The sequence below is a fragment of the Bison bison genome, unplaced genomic scaffold (genome assembly GCF_000754665.1).
Source record: "Bison bison bison isolate TAMUID 2011002044 unplaced genomic scaffold, Bison_UMD1.0 scf7180017864327, whole genome shotgun sequence".
Classification (NCBI taxonomy): Eukaryota; Metazoa; Chordata; class Mammalia; order Artiodactyla; family Bovidae; genus Bison; species Bison bison.
The window spans coordinates 5,392,145-5,419,194 of NW_011494899.1; the positions used below are offsets into that span (position 1 = coordinate 5,392,145).

At 40.1% G+C, this 27,050-nt stretch overlaps 2 protein-coding genes across 2 annotated transcripts in view; one reads left to right on the forward strand and one right to left on the reverse strand.

Annotated features, from left to right (window-relative positions):
* Positions 1-191: 191 nt before the first annotated feature.
* Positions 192-20,946, reverse strand: TDG (thymine-DNA glycosylase). The gene is made up of 10 exons (XM_010853418.1): positions 20,761-20,946; positions 10,972-11,114; positions 8,803-9,047; positions 7,834-7,903; positions 6,333-6,468; positions 6,046-6,128; positions 5,871-5,965; positions 3,327-3,498; positions 2,784-2,909; positions 192-2,146 (listed from the first exon to the last, which is right to left on the reverse strand). Exons 1-10 carry the CDS (start codon positions 20,922-20,924, stop codon positions 2,016-2,018), a joined length of 1,365 nt encoding a protein of 454 aa, XP_010851720.1. The 5' UTR covers positions 20,925-20,946; the 3' UTR covers positions 192-2,015.
* A 5,965-nt stretch (positions 20,947-26,911) lies between these two features.
* LOC104998312 (chromosome unknown open reading frame, human C12orf73) overlaps positions 26,912-27,050 on the forward strand; it is a 6,947-nt gene continuing 6,808 nt past the window's right edge. Inside the window, exon 1 of the mRNA XM_010853419.1 lies at positions 26,912-27,042. The gene's annotated coding sequence lies outside the window, so the exon portion shown is untranslated. The remainder of the gene's footprint in view (positions 27,043-27,050) is intronic.

Genomic DNA, 27,050 nt, shown 5'->3' on the forward strand with positions numbered 1-27,050 from the left:
TATTGTCTTCTGTAGAACAATATATTCTATTTAAAACAGGAATGTCTAAAAAAATAAAATATTCATAGACTTTTAATGATTTTCATAATCTATTATTCTACATGCTAAATATAATAGCAGGTAAACTGATCTCAGATTAACAAGGGAAAGAAAATCAGAGTCTTGCTACAGAAAACACTGCAACTTAAGGATAATCATTCTCAATATTTTTTATTGTAAAAAACAATCAGACTTTCAAATGAATTTTAAAACTTTTTCAATATTATTTAATGAAAGAGTCTCATATTCTCATGTATAGTGTATATCAACATGTACTATTCGTCTGTCATATTTAATGAAAAACACCATTATTGTATGCTTGGAAAAATCCTTAAACCCATTCTCTAGTGAGTGTCCATCATAATTTAAAGAATATTTTCTCCACTCAAAAAACAAACAAACAAAAATCTATGTAAAGATTACAATCATTAAAAACCAAAGCAATACCTAGTTACATGCTTTACATATCCCATGAAAAAATAATTAAATTGTTCCTAATCCCTGATGCAAGGCACGTAAAAGCACCCGCACAAAACATCCATGTAAACAGCAATACAGTACATGATTTAAATAACATGAATGACTTTTACATGGCTTGACCTAAAGGAAAAATAAAATCCATCATGGCTACAGCTAAAAACCATGTTAAAATTCACAAGAATTTGTATCTCTTATTATAAAAAGAACAGGCTATATAATCTTTTAGAAAAAAAAACTTCATAAATATTTTCATATTGACAAACAACATGCTCCCTGGGTAAGAATAAAATCAGAATATTCAGATGTGATCAGGAGTAAATGCAAGCGGCATTTCTGAATACCCAGCTTTGATATCCACCAGGCCTAGTAGTCAGGACTATTTGTAGCACCATGGAATATGCATTAGAAAATCACAAAAGTACATTACTTCAAACTAACCTTGACATGAGGTTCACTTAGTCCACAGTAACAAACAGCAATGATGCAGATAATTGTTTTAAAATTACTGCCTTACTTGATTTATCTAGCAAGAAAAATTCTGTATTATTTATTTTAGTACATCTCATGTACATAAAGCACCAGTTTAAATAAGATTATCAAACAACCTCCAGCCTCTTGTTACTCAACCTGGAAGTTCATTTCTCATCATTTCTATGTTACATGCTGAAAGTCAAGGAGGATAAAATTAGAATGGTGGTAGATACTGAGAGAGAAGTTCAGTCTCCTTCCTATCAAATGTTATGTCTCTCAAGTAAAACACAGATGAAGTAGTGAAGTTTAAAAGGTTTTCTGCATTCTCTGGAACTTACCATCTCAGCAGAATAGTTTCTTCCTACAAGAGGATCAGCAGATGGGGGTGAGAGGACCAAAGGCAGGACTCACGCCCTGGCAGGTAAGGCTGGGTTAACCTTGCTGCTGCAAGGCCACACTCTGTATTTCTACTGCAAACAACCTCACAAATGCTCACCACTGGTAAAGCAAGGAGGCCTGAGTGTGAACACAACTCAGGAAGCCCATTAAACACTGTGAAAAACTACCAGATGAGACTCCACCAAGGGTTAACCTCACAGATGAAAATCAGCACACTTGCCTCTTTACCAGCAGGAATCTTATTAGCAGCATGCCCTTCTTAGGCATGAAAAGGGAGAATGGTGCATCTAAGTTTACGCACAGTTCATAGTCAAGTGTCAAGATGCAGACTCTTGCATTTTTAAATTACAGGTTAAAAGTGACTCCCAAAAGAAAATTAATTTCTTCATAAATGAAATACAGTTTTATAAAAAAGCTGGAATGATGGTTAATTCAAATATAAAAACTCATATACAGAAAAACCCCTTTTCCTTCCAAACTACTTAGGACTGTACAGTTGACTCCACTGTACCTTGATCACAACACCCGAATAAAATACAAATAAAATGCTTCAGCTAGCAAACCGAGGGCCACTTGACAACTGCATTAAAACTGCAGCATTTAAGCAGGGCTGAAAAACACCATCCTTAAACGTGGTTTCCTTCTTGTTCTTGCATCCCACAGTGATTACTAAATGAAGGGATCTGGTCTGTAAACGACTGGGTCATCCACTGTCCATTCGGAATGTCACTGAAAGTTGATTCTCCATTGTCAGCAGCTGGGATGGGGGTGTGGGAGGGAGGAGAAGAACATTACTCTATTTAAAAGCTTTAAGTGATATAATTAGGAGATTTTAACAGTCTATTATAGGAGAGTTGCTACTAAAATAGCTAAGCAAGCTTCTTGAATACAACTTAAATTTCTATTCTAAGATACAGGACTGATAAATTCTTGTTATTCAAGGAGGGAAATGCACCAAGGAGGACTTCGAGTCTGTAACTTCAAGTAAATGAGCTGTAAAAGCCTGTGTAGTTGAACATCAAATAACCATTGAATTTTCACTCTAAATCACTAAATAGACTTATTAAAGATTTTTTTTTTTGATGTGGACCATTTTTAAAGTCTTTATTAAATTTGTTACAATATTGCTTCTATTTTGGTTTCCTAGCTGCAAGGCATGTGGGATCTTAGCTCCCCAACCAGGGCTCGAACTCAGGCCCTCTGTACTGTAAGGGGATATCCTAACCACGGGACTACCAGGGAAGTCCCCCAGTCACTAAATAGATTTTTGTATTTCTATTCCCATTCTTCAGTAATTAACTCTCTCTTAAAACAAACAAACAAAAAACCCTCTTTCCCCGAATCCTGGCAAAACCAAGTCTTTGAAAGGAATAAACAAGGGGGAGGGGACATACCCAGCCCATTTGAAGAGAATCCACAAGGTTCACCAAGGCAGGGGTTTTCATTGTAAGCACCACCATACGCTGCTTCATAACCCGGGTCGTATTTTTCTTCCTTCACAGCCATCTTCTTTGCATCCTCTGTGAGGAGGGTAAGAGGGATTTAAAACTGACTTTATGTAACAATTTTGAAGATAGCCTTATTCAGCAATTATCAAGAATAAATCTTTTTCTTGAATTTCACATCCACGGAAACAACTTTCACATTAAACTCTTTTTAACATAAACAAAATAAACTCCTAAGAACTGTAAAAGCCTATGAGGCTTTATTTTAGGTGACCTACACTCCTGCTTGGCTTCTCAGCATGTGTAGGAACACTCATATTAGACTGGAAGCCCTTGATAAAAGGAGATTTTATAAGTGACTAACACTTGTTATCAGAACACTCTGGCTGCCAATAAACCATTTTCTTTTCTACTGCTTTTAAACTCACAACATACTTTCTATAAGGTAGATATACATGACGCGAACAACAGGACTGATTAACGGTAACACACCTTGGGCGAGCTGTAGGTCAAATGTATATTGCACTTCTTGAACGTCTGTGTTTCGTTCAATGCCTTTCAACTGGTCTCTTAAGTCCTTCAGCTTAATGTAGTAATGTACTTTGTCCTGGGCGCGAGGAAACTGCGCACATCTTGCACTGGATGATGGCATCACATAGCAGAGCTAGAATCATAACATTTTACAGTTACAGAAATCTTATAATTCTACTGAATCCACTCATATTGAGATTAGCTGCTAAGTCACTTCAGTCGTGTCCGACTCTGTGTGACCCAATGGACAGCAGCCCACCAGGCTCCCCCGTCCCTGGGACCCTCCAGGCAAGATCACTGGAGTGGGTTGCCATTTCCTTCTCCAATGCATGAAAGTGAAAAGTGAAAGTGAAGTCGCTCAGTCGTGTCCGACCCTCAGCGACCCCATGGACTGCAGCCTTCCAGGCTCCTCCATCCATGGGATCTTCCAGGCAAGAGTACTGGAGTGGGGTGCCATCGCCTTCTCCGTATTGAGATTAGAAACCTTCTTTTTCTTTGGATCAATAACTTGATACTTACCACATATCAATACATGCAAAATCAGTAACAGCAGTTGTGTTTGAGTTCAAATTTCTAATATTTACTTATTACAAAGTCAATAAATCAAAACCAATGAGTCTTTTCCCCCTCAGTGTTTGTACAAAAGGGCATATAATTATACAATGAAAAGTCTTCCCTCCTAATTATGTTTCTATCCACCTAGTTCTTCCCAAAGGCAATCTACACTGCTAGTTCCAGAGATAGTCCATTAATTTAGAATCAAGTTAAAAAAAAAACAACACACAAATGGTAACATGCTGTACTCCCTGTCCTGCACCCTGCTTTTTCACTCAACAATGTCTCTCAGAGGTAACTCTGTATCAGGTATCTACATCAGAATAAGTTCCCTTTTTTATAGCTGTGTAGTAGTTTCATAATTTATTTAACCAGCATCTACCTATGGGCATTTAGGCTGTTTCCAATCTTTTAATATTATCAACTGTAGTGAAAAACCTTGTACATATTTAAATTTGAATATATGTGACTGTAACTGTTGGATAAATTTCTAGAAATGGAATAGCCAGAAAGCAGGATATTTATCATTTTGGAGATGGTGACAAATTGTCCTTCATAGAGTATATCAAAATATATATCTTATATATAAAAGAGTGAGACTGTGCTCAACCATGGACTTTCCGGTTGCAATTTTTTGTAATTTTTAAATTGGCCTCTATACCATGTATTATAGAAAAAAACCCCAAACCATTATTGACTTATTTTGTTTTGCTTATGCAGTATTTAGAAAAGCCTGATTCAGAGGTACAAATGCTACCAGGTTTTTGTAATAGCACATTTTTCCAATCTCAAGACAGCCTTCAATTAAAGTGATCCAGAAACTTGAAAAAGCAGATGTTTTTCAAAGCTGGATCACTAACATCATCAATACCTATGAATATTTCATGATAAAGAGTAAATTTTATAAGACAAATGCACTCATAGATGATTCATTGTAGGAGCCAAAGCTACCTATCTCGATGTGATTCCGATTCACTTATTATTGCACTACTGTGATCACACGTCCCAAGAGATATACCAAGGCTCCTCTGGCATTTCAGGGACAATAATGCTCTTTCTACAGGAAGGAGTGAATCATCTCTGAAATTTTACCCAAGGAGACAAGGGTACGCCTTTATTTAAAGAGTGATCAGTGCTACAACCTACTTTATCAATTATACATTTACTAGTTAAAAACAGAAGAAATTACAAATGAAGTTAAAATATATACTGGCGGCAGAAACTGTATTCCGAGGTCTCCACAGAAACTTGTTGGCACATTGGCTTATCATTTAAAAAATCATCTACAGCACAGAAGTCTGTGTGTGTGTATTTTTATTTCAGAAGTTGTAAACAAAACTTAAAACTATATTTAAGAAGCAAAATTTGAACCAAATGTCTGCAGAAAGTCCACAGAAATTTATATAGAGTTTTAAAACCAATGTGTTATTGTATGATGCCCTTATGTATAAGGACAACAGCACCAAATGCCAGTCAGGTTGGCAGGATGCCTGTCTGCGACTGGACTGTTCTGTTTTTATGGCTCTAATGTGAGACTGGGCCAAGATACACCAACAAAGGGTGATAAGCAGCTTCACTGATCAGGACTGTGTCTATATTTACATGTTTGTTTCACAACTGAATAAGGGCTAACCTACTGGCATTTGGCAAGAACATCCTGTTAAATGTATTTTGAATGCAGCATGTGAGCAACCTCCTCTCAATATTTTGGCCAAATAATGTAACTAATGTAATGTTATAAAGGCATTTATCTGACAAATGTTTCTTTTTCTAATGTAACTGTAAAAGTATCTGAATTAATCTGCAACTATTAGTTCAAGTTTCCACAAAATACAGTGCTTTTTTTTTTTTAATGGCAAAAATTACAATTGGACAGAACAAATAAAAAGGGAAAACCAGCTAGAAAAATTTGTATTTATCTGATTTACAAATGCAGTTTTAAGGACTTACAGTTTCTGTATCTGGGATCTTATGGGGTTGAAGTCCAAACTCTAAGTTCTTAACCTTTACGCCAAAAACTTCCTTACTAAAAATTTCGTAAATACCTAAAATGAAATACAAATATATTTACATTGCCCATAATGTTAATCGAAGAAAAAAGATAAAATTTAAAAGTAAATCTTACATTTTCCATTAAACACTGCTATTCGTGGCTGATATTTCTGTAATTTCTGCACTAGAATACGTCCTCCTTCACGAAATTCTTTACTAAAATTGAATTAAAAAGTAGTCAAAATATAAATATGGCAGTATTTATAATGTGCTAAATTCAGACAGCTTTCAATAAAAGAGCAAATCATAAAACTGCTATCCTCAGCTTGAACTAGTTAGATACCTAGCATGCTCCTGGAGTGTGTACAGCACAAGTATGGCCAAGGTACCAACCTATCAAACCGAATGTTCCATAATCACCTGGAAAGATCCTTGCTGCCTGGTGTTGTCCTTTCCACCATATTGGTAAATCCAATACCATATTTCCCTGGTAGAGTGTGATCATCCATGTGACTCAGTTGGACCTCACTCAGCCCTGACATAAATAGGCACTTCCCTGTGAACAAGAGAGTTTAATTTAGAAAAAGTTCAGTTTATTTCTGTAAGTCAAAGGTTTTTCTGCCTCATGAATTACGTGGGTCTATTCTCGAAATTAAAAAAAAAGAAAAAAGATTTAGTATATTTAAAAAATTATAACATAGGTCAAATACCATACCAAGCAGTTTTATGTGCTGGGTACTATGCTAAGTCCTTCATATGGATTATTTCATTTAATCATCATAGCTATCTTATGAGATATCACTATTATTTATCTCTTTTTAATAGGGGGTCGAAGGAAACGCTTGTTGAGTATACAGCCAGGCAGCGTAGTAAACTCTGAAATTGTTTAGCTTTTTAACAACTGGAAGTAACACCACCTGCCCCTGGAAAACCCCAAACAGATGAAATATACACCAGTGACTCAGGGCTTCAGACATACTGACAGAGGAGAAAATAAAAAGTGAAATATCTCTAGAAATTTTTTTTTTCAAATAATGGAGACAACATGTTATTAGTTCTAAAAATATATTACTATCATTTGTCCTAAAAGTGTTTTTCTTTTCTTTTTTCTTGGCTGCACTGCATATATGTAGGATCTTAGTTCCCTGACCATGGACTGAACCTATGGCCCCTGCAGTGTAAGTGCTGAGTCACTGGACTGCCAGGGAAGTCCCCTGTCCTAGAAGTTTTTAAATGCTGCACTAAGATAATCAGCTAGTGTTTCCTGATAATCTGTTGCACTCCTGATTGTCTGTTCAGATCAGATCAGATCAGTCGCTCAGTCGTGTCCGACTCTTTGCGACCCCATAAATCGCATAAGATGATTTATATATAAGATAATACAACAGGAGTTATACTTGGTTTTAAAGCTCACTCTACAAGTATGAGGGTCTTAAATATTAATTTCTGCTTGATGGAAATTATCCATAGAGAATGTCTACAATCAGAGCATTTCTTAACTACTACAACATGATGGCCAATGTATTTCATTTCTCCTAATTAATAAGATGAGTAGAACTCTGGAAAGGTATTAAGTTTTGTGTCTGCATTGGCATGATTACTGTTAATATTCTGTAGATAACAACCAAGAAAAGAAAAAATTGTTTTAAAAAAAGATAGTAAAACTCACTGAAAACAAACAAAAGAGAAAGTATTCCTTTCCATATCCCTCCACTCTTATAAACCAAAATGTTAAGTGTCAGAGGATTTCACACCTTTCATTTTTTTGTACACACACATTGAGAAGATATATGTATACTTACTCAACCAGTTTCTTTTTAAAAACATATTTTGGTTTAAAAAAACCAAACAGACAAACCCAAACTATTAACAAGGACATCTAGTTTAAAAGTAAAATAGTAAAAGAAGGTTAAGCACTTACAAAAATGGTTTCCAGGCCCAGGGTAGTGATGCCCTTTGTAAGCAGCCATCAGTCCTGGATTTATGCCAATCTACAAAACAAAATGTTTATATATTTTAGTCTTGAAAAGTAGGCTTATGTCTTAGGGCTTCTGTGGAGGAGTGGTGAATTGATTAAAATAAAAATTTAATCCAGCATCAAAAGCTTTATCATCTACTCTTGACCTGAACAAAGCATTCCATTTTGAGGAAAGAGATTTCCTTTATATTAAAGTTTTGCTTTTTTTTTTTCCTTTGTGGCTGCGTTGTGTGGCTTGGGGAATGTTCCCTGACCAGAGACTAACCCTGGGCCCTGATAGTGAAGGCCTGGAATCCTAACCACGAGACCAGTGGGGAACTCCTTGCTGTTGCTTTCAAAAATCAGTTTAAGTCCCTTATATCCCCAGCACCCTCACTCCCAACTGTCCTGGAACAATCAATCAACCAGAGCTCATGTCCAGCTTAAGTCTGTTTCTCAGCTCCCCAAAAGCAGCTGACTCTACATCACCTACATAGTTGTCTACATGCTGATGTTTCCTACAGTTACTGACAAAAATCAAAGTTCAAAATCAGTGTTATCATTCATGGAGAAACCACAGTGTCATGCAACCTAAGTGATTCATGTGGATCATTTCGTGTAATTGCCAGAGGACCCACTCCATCCTATCATCACACCTGCTTCATCAACGAGCAAATTAAGTGTTCAGGAAGGCTAAAGCTTGTCCATGGTCATACACCCACATAGCAACATCTGAAACCAGACAGCCTTGCCCTAGAGCCCACCATCTTAAACACACCCATATGATACAACCTGAAGAAGGTGACACCATTTACCACCATAAGGATTCTCAGAAACGGTTCTTTTCAGCAAAATGCTCTTTGCAAGGATATGGTTAAGTCACATTAATCCACCAATGCTACTTATAAACCCAAAGGAGGACAAAATCCTTACAATTACAATGTCCAGATTGAAGGTCAAAATGTCTGGTAGAGTCTTGGTCAGAAGTTCAGCTTCTGAAACACCATTGAAACGGTCCACTTTTCTTTTCACTTTAAATGTGTCTGTAATTTTTTCTTGCTTTTCTTTTGACTTTGTGGACTTGCCAGATTTTTTGGCCTCAGCAGGTTCTGGGGGCTCCACTGGTGTTTTTGGTTCTGTTGTTCTGGGTTTTCTTTTCCTTCCTTTTGGAGGAGTCTCTGAAACACAATGATTTCCAGGATATAGCTGCAGAAAACCTTAACTTACAAACTTTATGCAGCTTTCCCAGAAAAGTCACCCTTTTCTAATATCCTTAGCTTTCTCTTCTATTTCATGACATCACTCTCCTCTCTAACGTCTCCCCCTTCCGTCACCGGAGAACTGGGTCTCTGTGGTCCCAACCCCACCTTCCTTCCTCTGCTGGCAGTTCTTGGGATGAGAGATCCTTAACAATCACAGATTGATTTTCCATACACTCTTACCTGGCATCATGGCTTCTCCAGGGACATACCATTTATAAGAATTCTAAATGTAAATATGTAAATAAATAAATGAACAAATAGAAAAACAGGGAGGAAAGGAAACATTTTAACTCAGTTTCCCCATAATTTCCAGCAGAAGAAAACTTCAAATGGTTTGCGGGCTTCTTTCCCCTGAACTGAGTGTATACTCTGTTCTTCACACAGTTGAGGAGGTGAATTGAGAGATGCCAGGGATGAACTCTCTGGGCTGGCAGTGTTTGTCTAAAGGTAAGACTAGGACTCTGATCTCAGGACCTTAAACAGTTTGTCAACCCTGGCCCTGCTGACATCTTAGGTGGAATAATTTAGCAACAGTGGCCTCTACTCACTAGATGCCAGCAGCATCCTGCCAGTCATGATGACCAAGTGTCTCCAGACAATGCCATAAGCCCCTCAGGGGAAAATTACCCGTGGACAAGAACCAGTGACATAAAATTATCCAACAAGAAGCCTTGCCTTTTTACTCACAACTCCCCTAATACGGCTCTTCATCTCTCAGGCCCCCACCCTATTCCACTATTATTTGGCGTTTTCTCATCTGAGCCTTCCATCCATCCTCTTTTCTGTTCACATTGCTTCAGCCACTGCCTGTGCCAAGGGATCCACCTCCATCAGCTTGTAGCTGTCCTAGTGCTTCCTGCCCAGAAAAACAGAGGAGTTGAAGGCAGGGGGACCTTCAACGCAGTGGACTTACACGTGCTCTGCAACCATAAACGGAAACTCAGCACTCTCCTCACACCACACTGATGCACGGGGGAAATCATTACCCTCTCCCCACCATCCACTGCTTAATCTGTCCTTCTCTTCCAACTCTCTGTCTTGGTGAATGGTACCTCCTTCTTCCAACTGCCTGGGAGTGACTTCCAGACTCCTCTATCTTCCTCATCCCCCTGCATGAAATCCATTAACATGGCCATACCTCCAAGTTCTGCCCTGCTCTCTACCATCTTATTTTATTTACATTTTTAGATATATATTTTACATATCTCTGTTACAGTCTATTCTCTAGAATATTCAAATGTCAGTCTATTTATTAAGTCACTCTCTGTTTTCATTCTGTCTATAGCTTCCTATTGCCTTCAGAATAGAACACACATTCTTTAGGTTAAACAAGCCTTGCTTGCCCCCTATCTAGACTCTTCTCTCACTACTTCTTTGCTCCACTCCAGTCTCCAATGACAGAGAATTAGGTTTTTCAACCATGTCATGCTTCCTCACGTCTATAGTTTGATGCATGCCACTCCCTCAGCCTGGAACTTTCCTCCTCCCATTCTTCCTGTACTGCTCCCTCACCCTTGAACTTCAGAGCTCCATGAAGCTGCCTCTGAGCCTCAGTCCGAGTTAGGTGCCAGCCCCACAGCATCCTGTATTCCTCTTCACCACTTGGTGTGCTGAGGAGTTTCACATTCACTTTTATTTTCTCCTATGAGATGATTTGAGGGCAGAAGCGATGTTCTTTTATCCCCCCAAACCTATCAGAGTGCCTGAAACCTAGTAAGTACTTAAAATGTAGATTAAATTTTTTAACACAAAAACAGAGTTAAAATTCATCATTAAACCCTTTCTTAAATAAGTTGGCTGATGCCATGGCAATTTTCCAAACTATCCTGGCGAAAACTACCTCGTGTGGGTTCCTGAGCAGGTGCTGGGGCAGGAACTTCGGCTGGCATTTCTTGTGCGTTTATAACTGCCATGTCAGGAGCTTCAGTCATCATTTGTTGGAATGGAAATGTATAAAAAGCTTGAGCTTGCTGAAGAGAATAGCTGAAAGAACAATTAAGGATAAGACAGGAAGACAAAATTACCCAAATGTAAGTTTAAATGATCTGCTCTTAAAAACCCCCAGGATTCAATCATTTCTAACCAGATTATAGAATTTATTTAGAGTTGACAACAGGAGCAAAGAGAGGTGGAAGATCTATCCCCCTATATACGTTTACCCAGTCTTCACCTGGTGCCTACCAACCAACTGTAATGAACTCTTACACACTGATGTGTCATCAGTAAAACTTACCAGGCCTGTTAGGCAAGCCTATACTTTCCCTGAAATGAGATCATGGGAATTTTCCGGCAGAGCTGAAAGGCCACAAACCCATACAGAGTTGAAATATCCACAAAAATAATTTGTATTCCTACCTTCAGTATCTAATTCTCTTGTCACAGAAATCCTCTGCAATGTAACCTTTTTATGTTCAGCTTTATTGAGATATACTTGATACGCTGCAACATTGTTTAGGTTTAATGTGTACAACAGTGCTGACCTGACACACATATACTACAAAATGATCACCACCAAAGCCTTAGCCAACACTTCCACCAGGGCACCTAATTACCATTTCTTTTTTGTGGTGAGAACGTTTCAAATCTGCTCTCTCAGCAGCTTTCAAGTGCATCCCTCAGGATCATCGGCTAGAATCACCACGCTGTACATTCTAGATCCCCAGAACCTGTCAATCTTATAACTTGAGCTTTGTGGCCTTTGACCACCATCTCCCCATCCTACCCCCCCATCTGTTTTTTAATGGTCGCTGGATTTTTTGCCATTAAATGAGGGTTAGAAATATATCTTTCTATAAATATCTGTGAATTTATGGGAAAGACCACTCTAAACTTCTCTTCTGAACACAATTTAAATGCTGTTTAAAGTGTTTTGTTCAGTGTAAGGAACACAGGCCTTCACAATACTGCCAAAAAGTATTTCTGGGGGCTATAAATTACTACTGCAAGCTGTTGCTATCAGCACAGAGCTAGGGAAGTAAACACACGTTTTATGAAACTCGAGTGACAGCTGATGCCAAAAAATGCCATTAAACATGCAGAAGGAAGAAAAGCACTAGGAAATAAAATGAGTAACGACGTTTACCATTTGCAGAGAAAAGCCATGTTTTCTCTGACAAGCTACTCTACTTAATGGCTTTCTCTTCCTGTAACGTGTGGAGAAAGAAAACAGGGTGCTCAGAAAGCAGAGGTTAAAAAGGCGCACTTAAAAAAAAAAAGGCAAACTAGTACATTGTAAACGGGTGAGCTTCACAACATGTAAATCATATCTTAATAAAATGCTTTTTGTTTTTTTAAAAAGGCAAACCAAAACATTTCCAGAAGGAACTTAAATGGCCCATGCAGACACAGGGTCACAGAATGTTGGCGGAGTAGCCAGGCTAGAGCACTGGATACTGAAAGAAAGACTGGGGCCCAAACTCAAGGGACAAACCACTGGAGAAGCATTTTAGCTTCAAGCTATCTCTAAGGGGTAAGATGGTAAAGAAAAGGTGAAGAATTAGTGAGAACGATATTAAACTATCTTAAAAGAGTTTTATTTCCTTAAATATAGTTTTCGATTTATACAAAAAATAAAGACAATATGGTGATTTAGTACACTACAGAACATCAACATGAGAATACTATGCAGTTACAAAAATTAAGTTTATTAATATTTAAAAGCACAGAGAATGTTTAATATAAAGTGGAAAAGAATACAAAACGGCATTGTGAGCCAAGGCTGCATGTAGAGAAAGCATGTAGGAAAGGACTAGAAATTAAGATGTAAAATTAAAAAGAAGCGAAGGGCTTAAACCTTGCCTGGCATGAAGTCAAATGTCCTTTTTGTTCACACTTTTCTTTAGTAACACTCACAGCACTTTTGGATGAACCAGTTGTTCCATGTTAAAGACTCAGATATTCTAATGAGGAGCTAGATATAGCTGAGTTAGTCGAGCGATCTCGTGTGGCTGCCCTCTGGAAATTCTAGTAAGATATAACGTGATTTTTGATTGTGGCCAGTAACAGGGTCCTGAGACGCCAAGAGCCCCATTCAGCTGAATATATAAAAGAACACTCCTGTGGTCATGGTGAGTGAGTGGCCAAAAGCGTGTGGGAAGGTCTGTTCTTAGCTTGTCACAGCGTCATCAGGACGGCGTCTCACTCTCCCCCATGTTTACTGTTACGGCTCTGAGTTTCACCCATCTGTCCCATTTTGAGTACTTCATAAAAATCCACTACTAAAATATATAACAGAGAAGGCAATGGCAATCCACTCCAGTACTCTTGCCTGGAAAATCCCATGGACGGAGGAGCCTGGTAGGCGGCAGTCCATGGGGTCGCTAAGAGTCGGACACGACTGAGCGACTTCACTTTCACTTTTCAATTTCATGCATTGGAGAAGGAAATGGCAACCCACTCCAGTGTTCTTGCCTGGAGAATCCCAGGGACGGCAGGGTCTGGTGGGCTGCCATCTATGGGGTTGCACGGAGTCGGACATGACTGAAGCGACTTAGCAGCAGCAGCAGCAGCAGCAGCAGCAGCAAAATATATAAATCAGGGAAACAACGTTCACATTACAAAAGGGTTGTGAACTTAAAAAATGTCCAAAATGTGGCTCCGTTAGCATACTATCAGATCATTAAATTCTGAGGTTCAAAAACTGAGAATCGAAGTTTTAGATGTCAACTGGCTGACAAAAAAGTAAAAAAATAAGAGAAAATGCGGTCTTATTTTAGAGATGTGTATCAATTTAGAAAAAAAAAATTCAGAAACTTGTCTATAATATAGATGTGTCCCTCAATTGTTCTAAAATTATCCCTGGCACTTTATCATAAGATGAATTAGAAAGGAAATAGAGAAGACTATGGATAATAGAATGTGTAAGTTCTGAGGAAATAGACTCTTTCTGAGCATTTGATTTAGCTTGATCATCTTCACAGCTTCCTAACAATAGCTGGAACAAAAGGAAAGAGGGTGGCCTACAACATTCTTACTACTTGGCAGAAGACGGCATTCCACATGTACGAAAACCTTCATGAACTGCAATTCTGGATAATTTCATTCCTATTATCTGATAAAGGTTAAGTTTGGAAGCAGCATGAACCTATTTCAAACTTAATGTGGATATAATTCCTAAATACATTTGCTGTGTATATAAACATAGGATAACTGCCCCTTCGTATCAGAATTCTGCAGTGTTTATAACAATACTTTTCTCTGTGTGAGAGACAGCAGAAGAGGCGCAGTTAGTTAAGCCATTCACCCTCTCAGGACCTCCCTTCCCTCCCCATGAAAATGAGGGGGAGATTTCTGTGATTTCCACATATAAGGAGAAAGTGCAGGAAATAGGACCAAATCTGTCCAGACTCAGAAGAGGCCCTGAAACATTGTAATTTTCTGTAATTCCCTGATATCCAACTCAAGAGCATGACAAATGATTTTACTTCCCTGTTGACTTTTGTCCCCTTATCATCTATGTCTGTCCTCAGGATGATGGTTTTGCACCTCTCCCCTTTGCCTGCAGTTAACCCTCTACTCTCTCCTAGCCTCCACAGAACACCCTCTTCACTTGAACAGTGCTCAAAGGACTGGTTTTCTACCACTGTCTGAAATTTGATGAACTGTGCATTTTTGAACTGTCTTTCTCAAAATACACACAAACACACATACAAACACACACAGTCGATTAAGTAAGGAGTCCAGTTAATTTGGATTTTGCTGTATTTCAAAAACTTAACACTTGGAGGTTTCTCTAAGATGAGTAACTTCTTTAATCCTCAGTCATTTTCCACTGTTCTAAAGATGTAAGTTGAAGATGTAAGTTCAATGGGAAGGGAGGTGGGAGGGGGGTTCAGGATGGGGAATACGTGTATACCCGTGGCAGATTTATGTTGATGTATGGCAAAACCAACACAATATTGTAAAGTAATTAACCTCCAATCAAAATAAGTTTATATTTTAAAAAAATAATAAAAGTCATTAAATTGAACATTTAAAGCTGGTTAAAATAATAAAATTTATTTTTAATGTATAATGAAATTTAAAAAAAAGATGTAAGTTGCTTTTTCCCTAAATATATTTGTCTTAGTCCCTTCAGGTTGCTATACAAAACACCACAGATTGAGTGGCTTATAAACAACAAATATCTGTGTCTCACAGTTCTGGGGGTTGGAAAGTTCAAGTTCAAAGTGCTGGCAGACTCAGTGTCTGGAGAGTACCTGCTTTCTGGCTCATTTTAGGTTGCCTTCTTGCTGTGTCCTCACATGGCAGAAGGGGTGAGGGGTCTCTCTGGGACCTCTTTCACTACTCCCGTTTAGGTGGGCTTGGGCCTCATGGCCTCATCACCTCCAAAAGACCCCATCTCCCAATGTTCACACTGGGGCTTAGAGGTTTCAACATAAGAATTCTGGATAGACACAAACAACACAGCAACATTTTATTACCTTCATTTAAACAAGCATATAAACACTGAACACTTACAAAATATCATTGTTGAATAAACTAACTGCTCAACCAAAAGGGACTATTACATAAATTATGATGAAATACTATCCTAGCTATCTAAAAGACTACAAAGCTGAGAGCCAAAGAATTGATGCTTTTGAACTGTGGTGTTGGAGAAGACTCTTGAGAGACCCTTGGACTGCAAGGAGATCCAACCAGTCCATCCTAAGGAAATCAGCCCAGAATATTCACTGGAAGGACTGATGCTGAAGCTGAAAATCCAATACTTTGGCCACCTGATGCAAAGAACTGACTCCCTGGAAAAGACCCTGATGCTGAGAAAGATTGAAGGGGGGAGGAGAAGGGGACGACAGAGGATGAGATGGTTGGATGGCATCACTGACTCAACGAGTTTGAGTAAACTCTGGGACTTGGTGATGGACAGGGAAGCCTGGTGCGCTGCAGCCCATGGGGTTGCAAAGAGTCAGACATGACTGAGCGACTGAACTGAACTAAAATATCTAAAGTCTACATTCAATATTGCTAAGTGGGAATGTGTGCATTCACCATGCATTACGGGGTGCTTGCTGTGCAGAGTCTATTTAGATACTGTGGACTTAAAAACAGAACAAGCCAGAACCCCCAATTTATTGAACTCTTCTGCATACAGCATAATTTCAAGTTTCCTCACTATATGATCATTTTTCTGGAGCTTAAGATAAAATAAAAATGCTCCATAGCCTCACTGACCCGAAACTGGGCAGAGTGATCAAATTCTTCATTCTGGAGACACATAACAAAATCCATTACATTAGCTTTCCTGGCACCCACATTATACTGTTGATTCGTACTGAGTTTATCATCAGTGAAAACTGCCCTTCACTGCTGCTCCCTCATCTCACACTAAAAGATGCTTCACATTCTAGTCAGTTGGGACTAACCTGGATTCTAACTCAGTCTATCAATTCCAGAAACCCCTCCCAGAGTTGGGTCACTCAAGTATTTTATCAGCATGCCATTACCACCTCAAAGCTGTTAAACTGTGAAAAGCTGGGGTAGGAGGACTACATGGCACATCAGTATAGACCTCTCTTCCGTCTGCCTTTGATTCTCGGTAGTAAAGCAGTTTTGATTTCACCCCATATGACCACTATTGCCAACATGTGCTGGATCATCGAAAAAGCAAGAGAGTTCCAGAAAAACATCTATTTATGCTTTATTGACTATGCCAAAGCCTTTGACTGTGTGGATCACAATAAACTGTAGAAAATTTTGAAAGAGACAGGCATATCAGACCACCTGACCTGCCTCTTGAGAAACCTGTATGCAGGTCAGGAAGCAACAGTTGGAACTGGACATGGAACAACAGACTGGTTCCAAATAGGAAAAGGAGTACGTCAAGGCTGTATATTGTCACCCTGCTTATTTAACTTCTATGCAGAGTACATCATGAGAAACGCTGGGCTGGAAGAAGCACAAGTTGGAGTCAAGATTGCTGGGAGAAATATCAATAACCTCAGATATGCAGATGACACCACCCTTATGGCAGAAAGGGAAGAGGAACTAAAAAGCCTCTTGATGAAAGTGAAAGAGGAGAGTGAAAAAGTTGGCTTAAAGCTCAACATTCAGAAAATGAAGATCATGGTATCTGGTCCCATCACTTCATGGGAAATAGATGGGGAAACAGTGGAAACAGTGGCTGACTTTATTTTTCGGGGCTCCAAAATCACTGCAGATTGTGATTGCAGCCATGAAATTAAAAGATGCTAACTCCTTGGAAGGAAAGTTATGACCAACCTAGACAGCATATTAAAAAGCAGAGAGACATTACTTTGTCAACAAAGGTCCGTCTAGTCAAGGCTATGGTTTTTCCAATAGTCATGTATGGATGTGAGAGTTGGACTATAAAGAAAGCTGAGCACCGAAGAATTGATGCTTTTGAACTGTGGTGTTGGAGAAGACTCTTGAGAGTCCCTTGGACTGCAAGGAGATCCAACCAGTTCATCCTAAAGGAGATCAGTCCTGGGTGTTCATTGGAAGGACTGATGTTGAAGCTGAAACTCCAATATTTTGGCCACCTGATGCGAAGAGCTGACTCATCTGAAAAGATCCTGATGCTGGGAAAGGTGGAGGGCAGGAGGAGAAGATGACAGAGAATGAGATGGTTGGATGGCATCACCGACTCAATGGACATGGGTTTGGGTGAACTCTGGGAGTTGGTAATGGACAGGGAGGCCTGGTATGCTGCGGTTCACGGGGTCGCAAAGGGTTGGACACGACTGAGTGACTGAACTGAACTGAATATGACCACCACCATCCCATCCTCATCTTCCCACAAGAGGCAGTGGAATTAGACTTTGAAGTTACACTGCCTGGATTCAAACTTCAGGTCTGCCACTAACTAACCCTGTAGGCAGGTTCCTTAATCTTTTCACATTCTCGCTTCCACATCTGTAAAATAGGAAGAAAAGCACCTAATTTATTGATTTTGAGGATTAAATTAGTTAACACATATAGAACACTTAAAACAGAGACTGGTAGGGAATTCCCTGGTGGTCCAGTGGTTTGAACTCAGCTTCAACTGCCGATGGCAAAGGCTGGGGAACTAAGATCCCATAAGCCATGTGACCCAAAACAAAAAAGCAAACAAAATCCCCAAACAGTGCCTGGTATATAATACATTTGTCATAACAAAAACGGAGGAAACAGGAGATGATGAAATATTTTAGGTACTCCTGTCATCTCCTTCTGATGCTATCTAACCTAGTATCATTATCAAAAGGGGAAAGAACCTAGCTGGGTAGGTCTTGCTTTATTCAACTCACATTTTTGCCTAATGATCAGTATCCTTTTAAATATGCTCAATAACCACTGAGAAATAAAAATTTTACTAAGGTTCAAAGTCAATAAATTCCATGGTAGAGTCTACTTTTGGAAAATAAAAGAGACCCATGTGTTTATATTTGGGCTTAAGGCCCCTCCGCTGTTTTCTGCAGATTCTTAAAGAATGTTGTAATCTTGTCTCTCACTTGAAATACAACTGATTTGGGCCAGGAAACATGATTTCTGCTAAAGCAGCTGAAACTTCTCTTAAATGCCCTCATTGATCTTGAGGTTTACATCTCTCTTACAGACATCCATTTGCCATTTTCCATCTACATTCAATTTTCTTAACATGAAAAGAAAAATCAGAATCAGAACTAAGTGCTTATGTTTTCTGTCATCTAATAACATGTCAGTGAACTAGGAAGAAAACCCAAACCTCTACACTAATGAAGAGTCTTAGTCTCTTTAGCATTTCTAGAAAGTTCCAATCTCATTTGAAGGTTAATCGTTCCTGTCTGTATTCTCAGTGGTCTGTTTCACACCTTTCCAGTTATTGATTCAGCATCCTACTTCCCATCTCTGGTAAATCTCTTTTTCATGCTTGAGCTCATTAGAAACATACACGGGTCCTCTTCTTCCTTTTCTTCTCTCTTGTTAGTACTTTTTAAGACTCTTGAACTCTCTTCTCATTCTTAAAAAAAAAGGGTCTACATCTGTAAGATGTAGTTTTTTGAAATTAATTTCTTCCAAAATAAAAAGGAAATTAACTATACCAAACATTCCATGATGAGCACAAAGTCAAGGATGACAAAGCACTACTTTCTCAGGATTACCAGGGGCCTGAGTCATTTCAGAATCCCCAACAAAATACTCCTTAGAGTATTAACACAGAGTTACCCATACTTCCCAAAGTGAAAATATTGTCAGAATAAAAAATGGTCTATAACCCAATGGATTCAGTTAAGACCAAATAGAAGTCAGACAGTTTTGAGTTAAACATTGTACCAGAGAAACCTATTACTTTGCTGTAAGACACTCCCCGTGTGCATTCTAGAACCTACACAATGGCCAACTGGACTCTGCCATTTTTTTTAAGGTACTTGAGCATACAGATTTTGGTGTCTCCGAATGGCCTGGAACAAATCTATGGATATAAGAGAGGTGACTGCAATCTATTTGATGGTAGGCGTTTACCCAGGTTTCAATTCTGATCTGAATGAAGATTATAAAGACAGGAGAGATTTCCACAAGTTTTATTTGTAAAGTTCTTTAGGGAAAGAAATGGAGTTCTTTATTTCAGGATTTGATTCATGTCAGGATGAAGTCTGCACTTTATCTCCTTCCCTAAACTCTAAGACAATCTCTGTTGGTTACTAAAGCACTTCCCTTCCACCTAACACTGACTCACAGCATGTCAGAACCAGATTCCACAGACGCCCTATTTTACAGACATCAACAGGCCCAGAGAACTTCAGTGTCTTCCCCAAGTTTAGAGCCCCAAATCAGGATAATTCTTAATGAGGTCTAACAGTATTGTATTCTGATGTAAACTTTTTTTTCCTTTATACTTAGTTTTTCATTTGGCTTTCCATCAGAGGTTCCAATTTCGAAATCTCTGCTTTTGCAAAAGTCCCTACGCACCTCACACTCCCCAAAGGGCACATGACAAGTAAATACTTAAGATCGTCCCCAAGACCACTAGAACACAATTTTAGACAACTTATTGGAACTGTTATTCCTAGTTTAAGAATTCAAGAGCTCTAGAATGGCAACGTTATCCACCTCGTGCCCCTTAGGTACACCGTTGAGGAAGAAAGCCACAGTAAACCTACAACTCTGAGATTAAAACTCCTAGAGTGATACATAAAGTCTACAGAGAGACTTCCCTGTAGCACAAACGGTAAAGAACCTGCCTGCCATGCAGGAAACCAAAGTTCGATTCCTGGGTTGGGAAGTTCCTCTGGAGAAGGGAATGGCAATCGCAAAGAGTCGGACACGACTGAGCGACGCGCGCACACACACACACACACACACACACAGTGATACATGTGACACTTCATCCTTACAGCTGTGCATGATAATGGAGGGTGAAGGAAATGTAGCGGAGAAAGGTATCCGGGAAGAAACATTAATTGGAGACTGCAGGTTGCTTACGACCGCATTTTAATGTCAGCTAGGTGTCTGGAAGGACTTAGGTAAAAAGTGGCCTAAGCAGGCCGTCAGTGCGCATGCGCGGCCCGGACCTTGCTACAGGGACCATACGGCCTTAAGGAACCCCGGCGTGCGTGCGCGTGTGTGCGCGTGTGTGCGCGCGCGCGCCCGCGGCCTGCCCCGCGGCGAGGGGCGCGGGGGGAGGGGCGGTGTTCCGCCCCGGCCTTACCTGCCCGCGTTCTCTGTTTCCATTCCCTGCTGCCGCTCGCGCGCGCAGCTACTCAGGCCCGCAACCCAGCGACTCTGTAGTACCGCGGCGCACGAATGGCGGTACGGTAGTAACCAGACACTCGGACTCGATTGCTGGCAGAACTCGGACAGTGGCTGGTGCATAGGCTCCTCCCCCAAGCTTCCAATTCCCCCTCCCCCACTAGGCCAGCCCCACCCTCAGCGCTGCCCTTCCGTCTGCTCAGAGCCAAATCCCACGCCCTGTGGTTATCACGTGATGCCCAGCCGTCCAGTTACGTTCGCGCTCCTCTCGTTGGTTCTTCTGGTTGCCAGTTGGCCTTTCGGGAAGGGTGGAGGATAAAAAGTCTGGGAGGGGAAGCACTCTGCTGACGTAAGCTTTTGTCCTGCCTGACTGTTGGGTGATGCCTGGGTAGGGGGGTGCTTGCGAGTTGAAGTCCTCGGCGCTGTGTAGGTGCGGATTTTATGCTTGTTAGAACTATCCGGGCTTCTCCATCCATCATTTTATTATGATTAAAAAAGTGCTTTGCATTAATTACCAAGTAATTACTGTGATGTAAGAAAAAGAAGAGACTTTACAGTCAGAAAACTTGGGACTCCTGGGCACTGTACCATATTGGGTCTCAATATGTGAAATGACGGTGATTGTAAAAGGGTTTTGTAAAATGAAACTTTACCTGAGCTGTTCTCTGCTTTACTTCCATTGTATAGAAATATAAAAGTTCGAAGTCTATGAGAGTAGATGGCATTCAAGTATGACTTCCTCCTTTCAACCTTCTGGGCTAACCCTTCATTTCTTGATGACTTTGCCCCTCGTGTTTGTTTCATTAGTTCTCAAGTTATCACTGGTTTTTGTATAAGGACTTCATTAACTCTGCATGAAAATAGGCTTTGCTGTTTCTCTAGTTTGCATGATGGGAGACTTGGCTGCTGTATTAGTTTTCCATAGGTTATGCTGTCGTACTAGATGAGTCCAAAATCTCAGTGGTTTACAGCAGGGTTTTTGTCACTCATTGATTAATATACGAGCTGGGAAATGGTGGAAGCTCTGCTGTTTCTGTCTTCTTCATTCTAGGGTTCAGAAAAGGGCTTTCATGAGTAAATACAGAAATTTTGATTTGTATTATGAATTGCTTAAGTGAAACTTCGAACATTTTAAACTCTTCAGAACTTACATGAATATTCTGCTATTTGGTAGATAATCACTCAGAATCTGAGTTATGGGCGGTATTCAGTGACTATCTGTTGAGTGACTAAAACAGCAACAGCCCATCCTCTTTTTCTCTCTGGGTTTGCTAACTGTTCTGGAGAAGGTTTAAAGCAACATCTCTTAAGGTATTCTTGTATTTTTTTTTTTGGCTGCCACAGCATGTGGGATCTTATCTCCCCCATGGGGATGGAACCTATACCCCCTGCAGTGGGAATGCGAGTCCTAACTTGTAAACCACCAGGAAGTTTCCCATCCTGAATATATTTTTAAATGCCTGAATTAGGTGAGAATATTGTGGAAATTAAGTAGAAGTGCAGGTTTTTAATGGGAAGCTCAAGAAGTAGGAAGCTATCATCTTGGATAGGAATCATCTCTGATGCTGGCAGGCAGGGCTAGCTTTATGGGTGTGTGATCTGTGTGGTTGAATTTATTGTTGTCTAGCTGCTAAGTTGTGACCAGCTCTTTTATGACCCCATGGACTGTAGCCGGCCAGGCTCCTCTATCCACGAGATTTTCCAGGCAAGAACACTAGAGTGGGTTGCCATTTCCTTCTTCAGGAGATCTTCCTGAGCCAGGGATTGAACCCATTAGCATTAGCAGGTGGATTCTTTACCACTGAGCCACTAGGGAGGCCCGAATAGTTGAATAGGGCCCCATAATTGACTTAACTGTTCTGCTACTGACATCTTGAAATTATTCATTTAACAGGGGCCTGCATTTTTACTTTGAACTGAGGTTTACAAATTATTACTTGACCCTGTTGACAGGTGTTAAAGAGGAAGATTAAATGTGCAGTGTTGCTGTGGAATAGGGGGGGTCTTGCAGGGTGAATGGGTACTAAAGACAGCAGTTATATTGATAACAGTGGTAATGATGATGGTAGAACTTACAGCAGCATACGTTTACTGACTGTACTGTGCACTGCTTTAAATGCTTTCTGTGTATTAATCCTTAAAATTCTCAGGAGGAAACTCTTGAACAGATGTCACAGGTCAAATTTGAAGGCTATCAGGCTGAAGAACAGGAAGAGCCAAGGCTCCAGTTCAAATCTGAAGGCCATCTTTTTGAGAATTCCTTCTTGTTCTGTTCAAGCCATCAACTGATTGAATAAGGCCCACTCACATTATGGAAAGAAATCTGCTTTGTTAAAGTTGTAGGATAAAAGATCAATATAGGACAATCAGTTGTACTCCATATACTACCAACAAATCATCAGAAAAACACCATTCACAATAATACCAAAAATATGAAATACTTAGGGATAAATCTGGTAAAAAACATTTCCCCAAAATTAAAAAAATATTGCTGAGATAAATTAAGTAAGACCTAAATAAGTGGAGAGATACATTGTATTCATAGATCAGAAGACAATATTGTCAAGATGATTACAGATTCAATATTATGACAATCAAAATCATTACAGCCTTTATTGTAGAAATTGAGATGATTCTAAGTCATACAGAAACTCAAAGATCTAGAATAACCAAAACATTCTTTATAAAGAAAGAACTGTATAATATCACTTATACGTGTAATCTAAAAAAATAGAACAAAATAGTGAATATAGCAAAAAGAAAAAACTGGAGGACTACACTACCTGGTTTTTATTATAAGGCAACAGTAATCAAGAGTGTGGTATCACAATGGAAAAAGATAGAGTCCAGAAAGACACATACATAGAGAATTAATCAGATTTTCCACAAAGGTACAAAGGCAATTCCGTGCAGAAAGCATTAGCATCTTTTCAACAAATGGTGCTAGAACAATTGGATAGCCATATGCATACAGGCTTCCCAGGTGGCTCAGTGGTAATCTGCCTGCAGTGCAAAAGACTCTGGTTTGAACCCTGGGTCGGGAAGATCCCCTGGAGGAGGGCACTGCCACCCACTCCAGTATTCTTGCCTAGAAAATCTCACAGACAGAGGAGCCTGGTGGGCTACAGTCCATGGGGTCGCAAAGAGTTGGACAGGACTGGAGTGACTAAGCACACACATGCAAACAGAACAAAACTTGGGCCCACACCTCGCACCATACAAAATGTTTTGCTCAAAATGGATCATAGACCTACTGTAAATCCTAAATCTATAAAACTTCTAGGAGAAAATACAAGAGAAAATCTATGACCTTGGGTTGAATTTCTTAGATATAACAGCAAAGCATGACCCATTAAAGAGAAAAATGGAAATGGGACTTCATTAAAATTTAAAACTTCTGCTTTTCAAAAGGTTATTAAGAAAAGTCAAAGTATAGACTGGGAAAAAGTATTTGTAGATCAGATCCATCTTATAGCTCCAATACTATAAGTACACTATTAGTTTATAATATTACAATATTTTGGCCACTTGATGCAAAGAACTGACTCAATGGAAAAGACCTGATGTTGGGAAAGATTGAAGGCAGGAGGAGAACGGGACGACAGAGAATAAGATGGTTGGATGGCATCACTGACTTGATGCACATGAGTTTGAGCAAGCTCCGGGAGTTGGTGTTGGACAGGGAAGCCTGGCGTGCTGCAGACCATGGGGTTGCAGAGTCGGACAGGACTGAGCAACTGAAGTGAAGTGATCCATAATGTATAAAGAAGATTCAAAACTCATAATTTAAAAAACCCAATTTTAAAATGTGCAAAAGACTTGAACTTACACTTCCCCAAATGGTTCTCAGCATGATTATTCATGAGATACCATTACCCACCTATTAGAATATCTAAAATTTGAAAAGAGTGCTACACTGTATTGAAGAGTATGTGGAGAAACTAGAACTCTCATACACTGTTGATGGGAATGTACAATCATATAACTACTTTGGAAAACAGTTTGGCAATTTCTTAAAAAGTTAAGCTACATACCCAGGAGAAGGCAATGGCATCCCACTCCAGTACTCTTGCCTGGAAAATCCCATGGATGGAGGAGCCAAGAAGGCTGCAGTCCATGGGGTCGCTGAGGGTCAGACACGACTGTGCGACTTCACTTTCACTTTTCACTTTCCTTCATTGGAGAAGGAAATGGCAACCCACTCCAGTGTTCTTGCCTGGAGAATCCCAGGGACGGGGGAGCCTGGTGGGCTGCCGTCTACGGGGTCGCACAGAGTCGGACACGACTGAAGTGACTTAGCAACAACAACAACATACCCACCTTGGCTGCAGCCATTCTACACCTAGGAATGTATGCAAAAAGTGGAAACATATATTCATAGATCTGTACACGTTTTTCTGGCACTCTTCACTGTTCAGAGCAGTTTTTATTCATTTTAGCCCCAAACTGGAAACAACCCACATGCCCACCAAAGGTGAATGGATAAGCCAGTCGTCGTATAAACATGCTCAGCAATACAAAAGAGTCAACTGATACATGCAACAGTGTGGATGAATCTCAAAATAATTATGCTGCATGAAATAAGCCAGGCCAAAAATAGTACATTCTGTATGACTCCATTTCTTTAACATTCTGGAAAGTGCAAACAAGTCTGTAGTGACAGAAAATAAGATCAACTGTTTCCTAAGAAATGAGGCTGTGTGGGCAGAATTAGAAGTGCAAAGAAACTTTTAAAGGTGGCGGATGTGTTCATAATCTTGATCCTCGTAATGGTTTCACAGGTGTACATGTATGTCAGATCTCATCGAAATTGTATACTTTAAATATGTGCAGTTTATGGAATGTCAAATATACCACCATAAACTTGTTTTTAAAAATGTGACTGTATCATGATATATATTATACATAGAAGGTTGTTTGGATTGTCTTTCATTAACCTTTTGCTTAATGAAACAAAACACAATCTTTTGTTTTACTTGAAATTTACTTGATTTATAGTGTTGTGTTAGTTTCAGGTGTACAGCAAACTGATTCAGATAAACTCAAATATATAGAATATATATTCTTTTTCAGAATCTTTCCCATTATAGGTTATTACAAGATATTGAATAGAGTTCCCTGGGGTATACAGTAGGACAGTAGGTCCCTGCTGTTTATCTATTTTATGTATAGTAGTGTCTGTTAATCCCAAACTCCCAATTTATCCGTCCTTCCCACCCCTTTCCTCTTTTGGTAACCATAAGTTTGTTTACTTTGTCTGCAAAACACAATCTTAAAAACACATAGGCTAAATGTTGATTTCATTCTTCCATTTTTCCAGTGGCAGCACAGCACAATGTCATAGCTGTCTGGGTGTGGCTCTGTTTCAGGTAACAAACGATGTGCAGGGTAAGGGAGTTAGAGGAGGTAAGGTTCGGAAAAAGAACGAGAGGGGCACTGTACAAGAACAGATCACCTTTAATGAGGTGAGATTAGTGAGCTGCTGCACTAACCCAAGAAATGAGTAAGTATACATAGGCATATATGTGGACATTTACTGTCTTAAGGGGGCCTGTTCTTCTCCAAGGTTGTTCGGGCTAGTTATCTCTTAAACGGCTGGGGCAAGGAATTCTGGAGATCGGCCAGAGGCTGGGACCGGCTGGGAGCTGGGTGTAATCAACCTTAATGTCCATTTTTTTCCCTTCCGGTGAGAGAGTTCTGTTTTGCATAGAATGGTGGGGAGAACCCAGAGGGGAGTTTTAACTCCAGGCTATTTTGAGCGTGTAACTTTCCTTCACAGGGAACATGAGAGAATGCTTTTTAACTTCATTTGCTCCAGAGTGGCCTCACCTAAGCACGCATGGCTCAGTATGCGATTCTCCACCCGCTGGTGAAAGGTAGAAACGGGAGCAACCTCCTTTGTGCGTGGGAAAGCACACACGATGCAACCATCCAGCCAGAGCTCAGCTCAAGACTCGACATCTGCAAGGAAAATTCATTTGTAAAGAAAATGATGAGAGCGCCCAGATCCTGGGGTCCCGGGGGGTGGGGGAGGGTGCGGGGTGGGGAGAGAAGGCGCATGCTCAGGCCGAAAGCCCCACTTCCGTCCGGGTTACGTTCCCGCGCCGGCAGTGACACCGCTTTCCGGTCCGGCGCAGCTCTTATCCCCCGCACTTTCGGTCCGGCCCGCGGCCACCCGTCCGGCTCCCCAGCGCCCTTCCGCCGTCCTCTGACCCGCTGCCGAGCGCCCGGGCAGCAGGCGGTATAGGC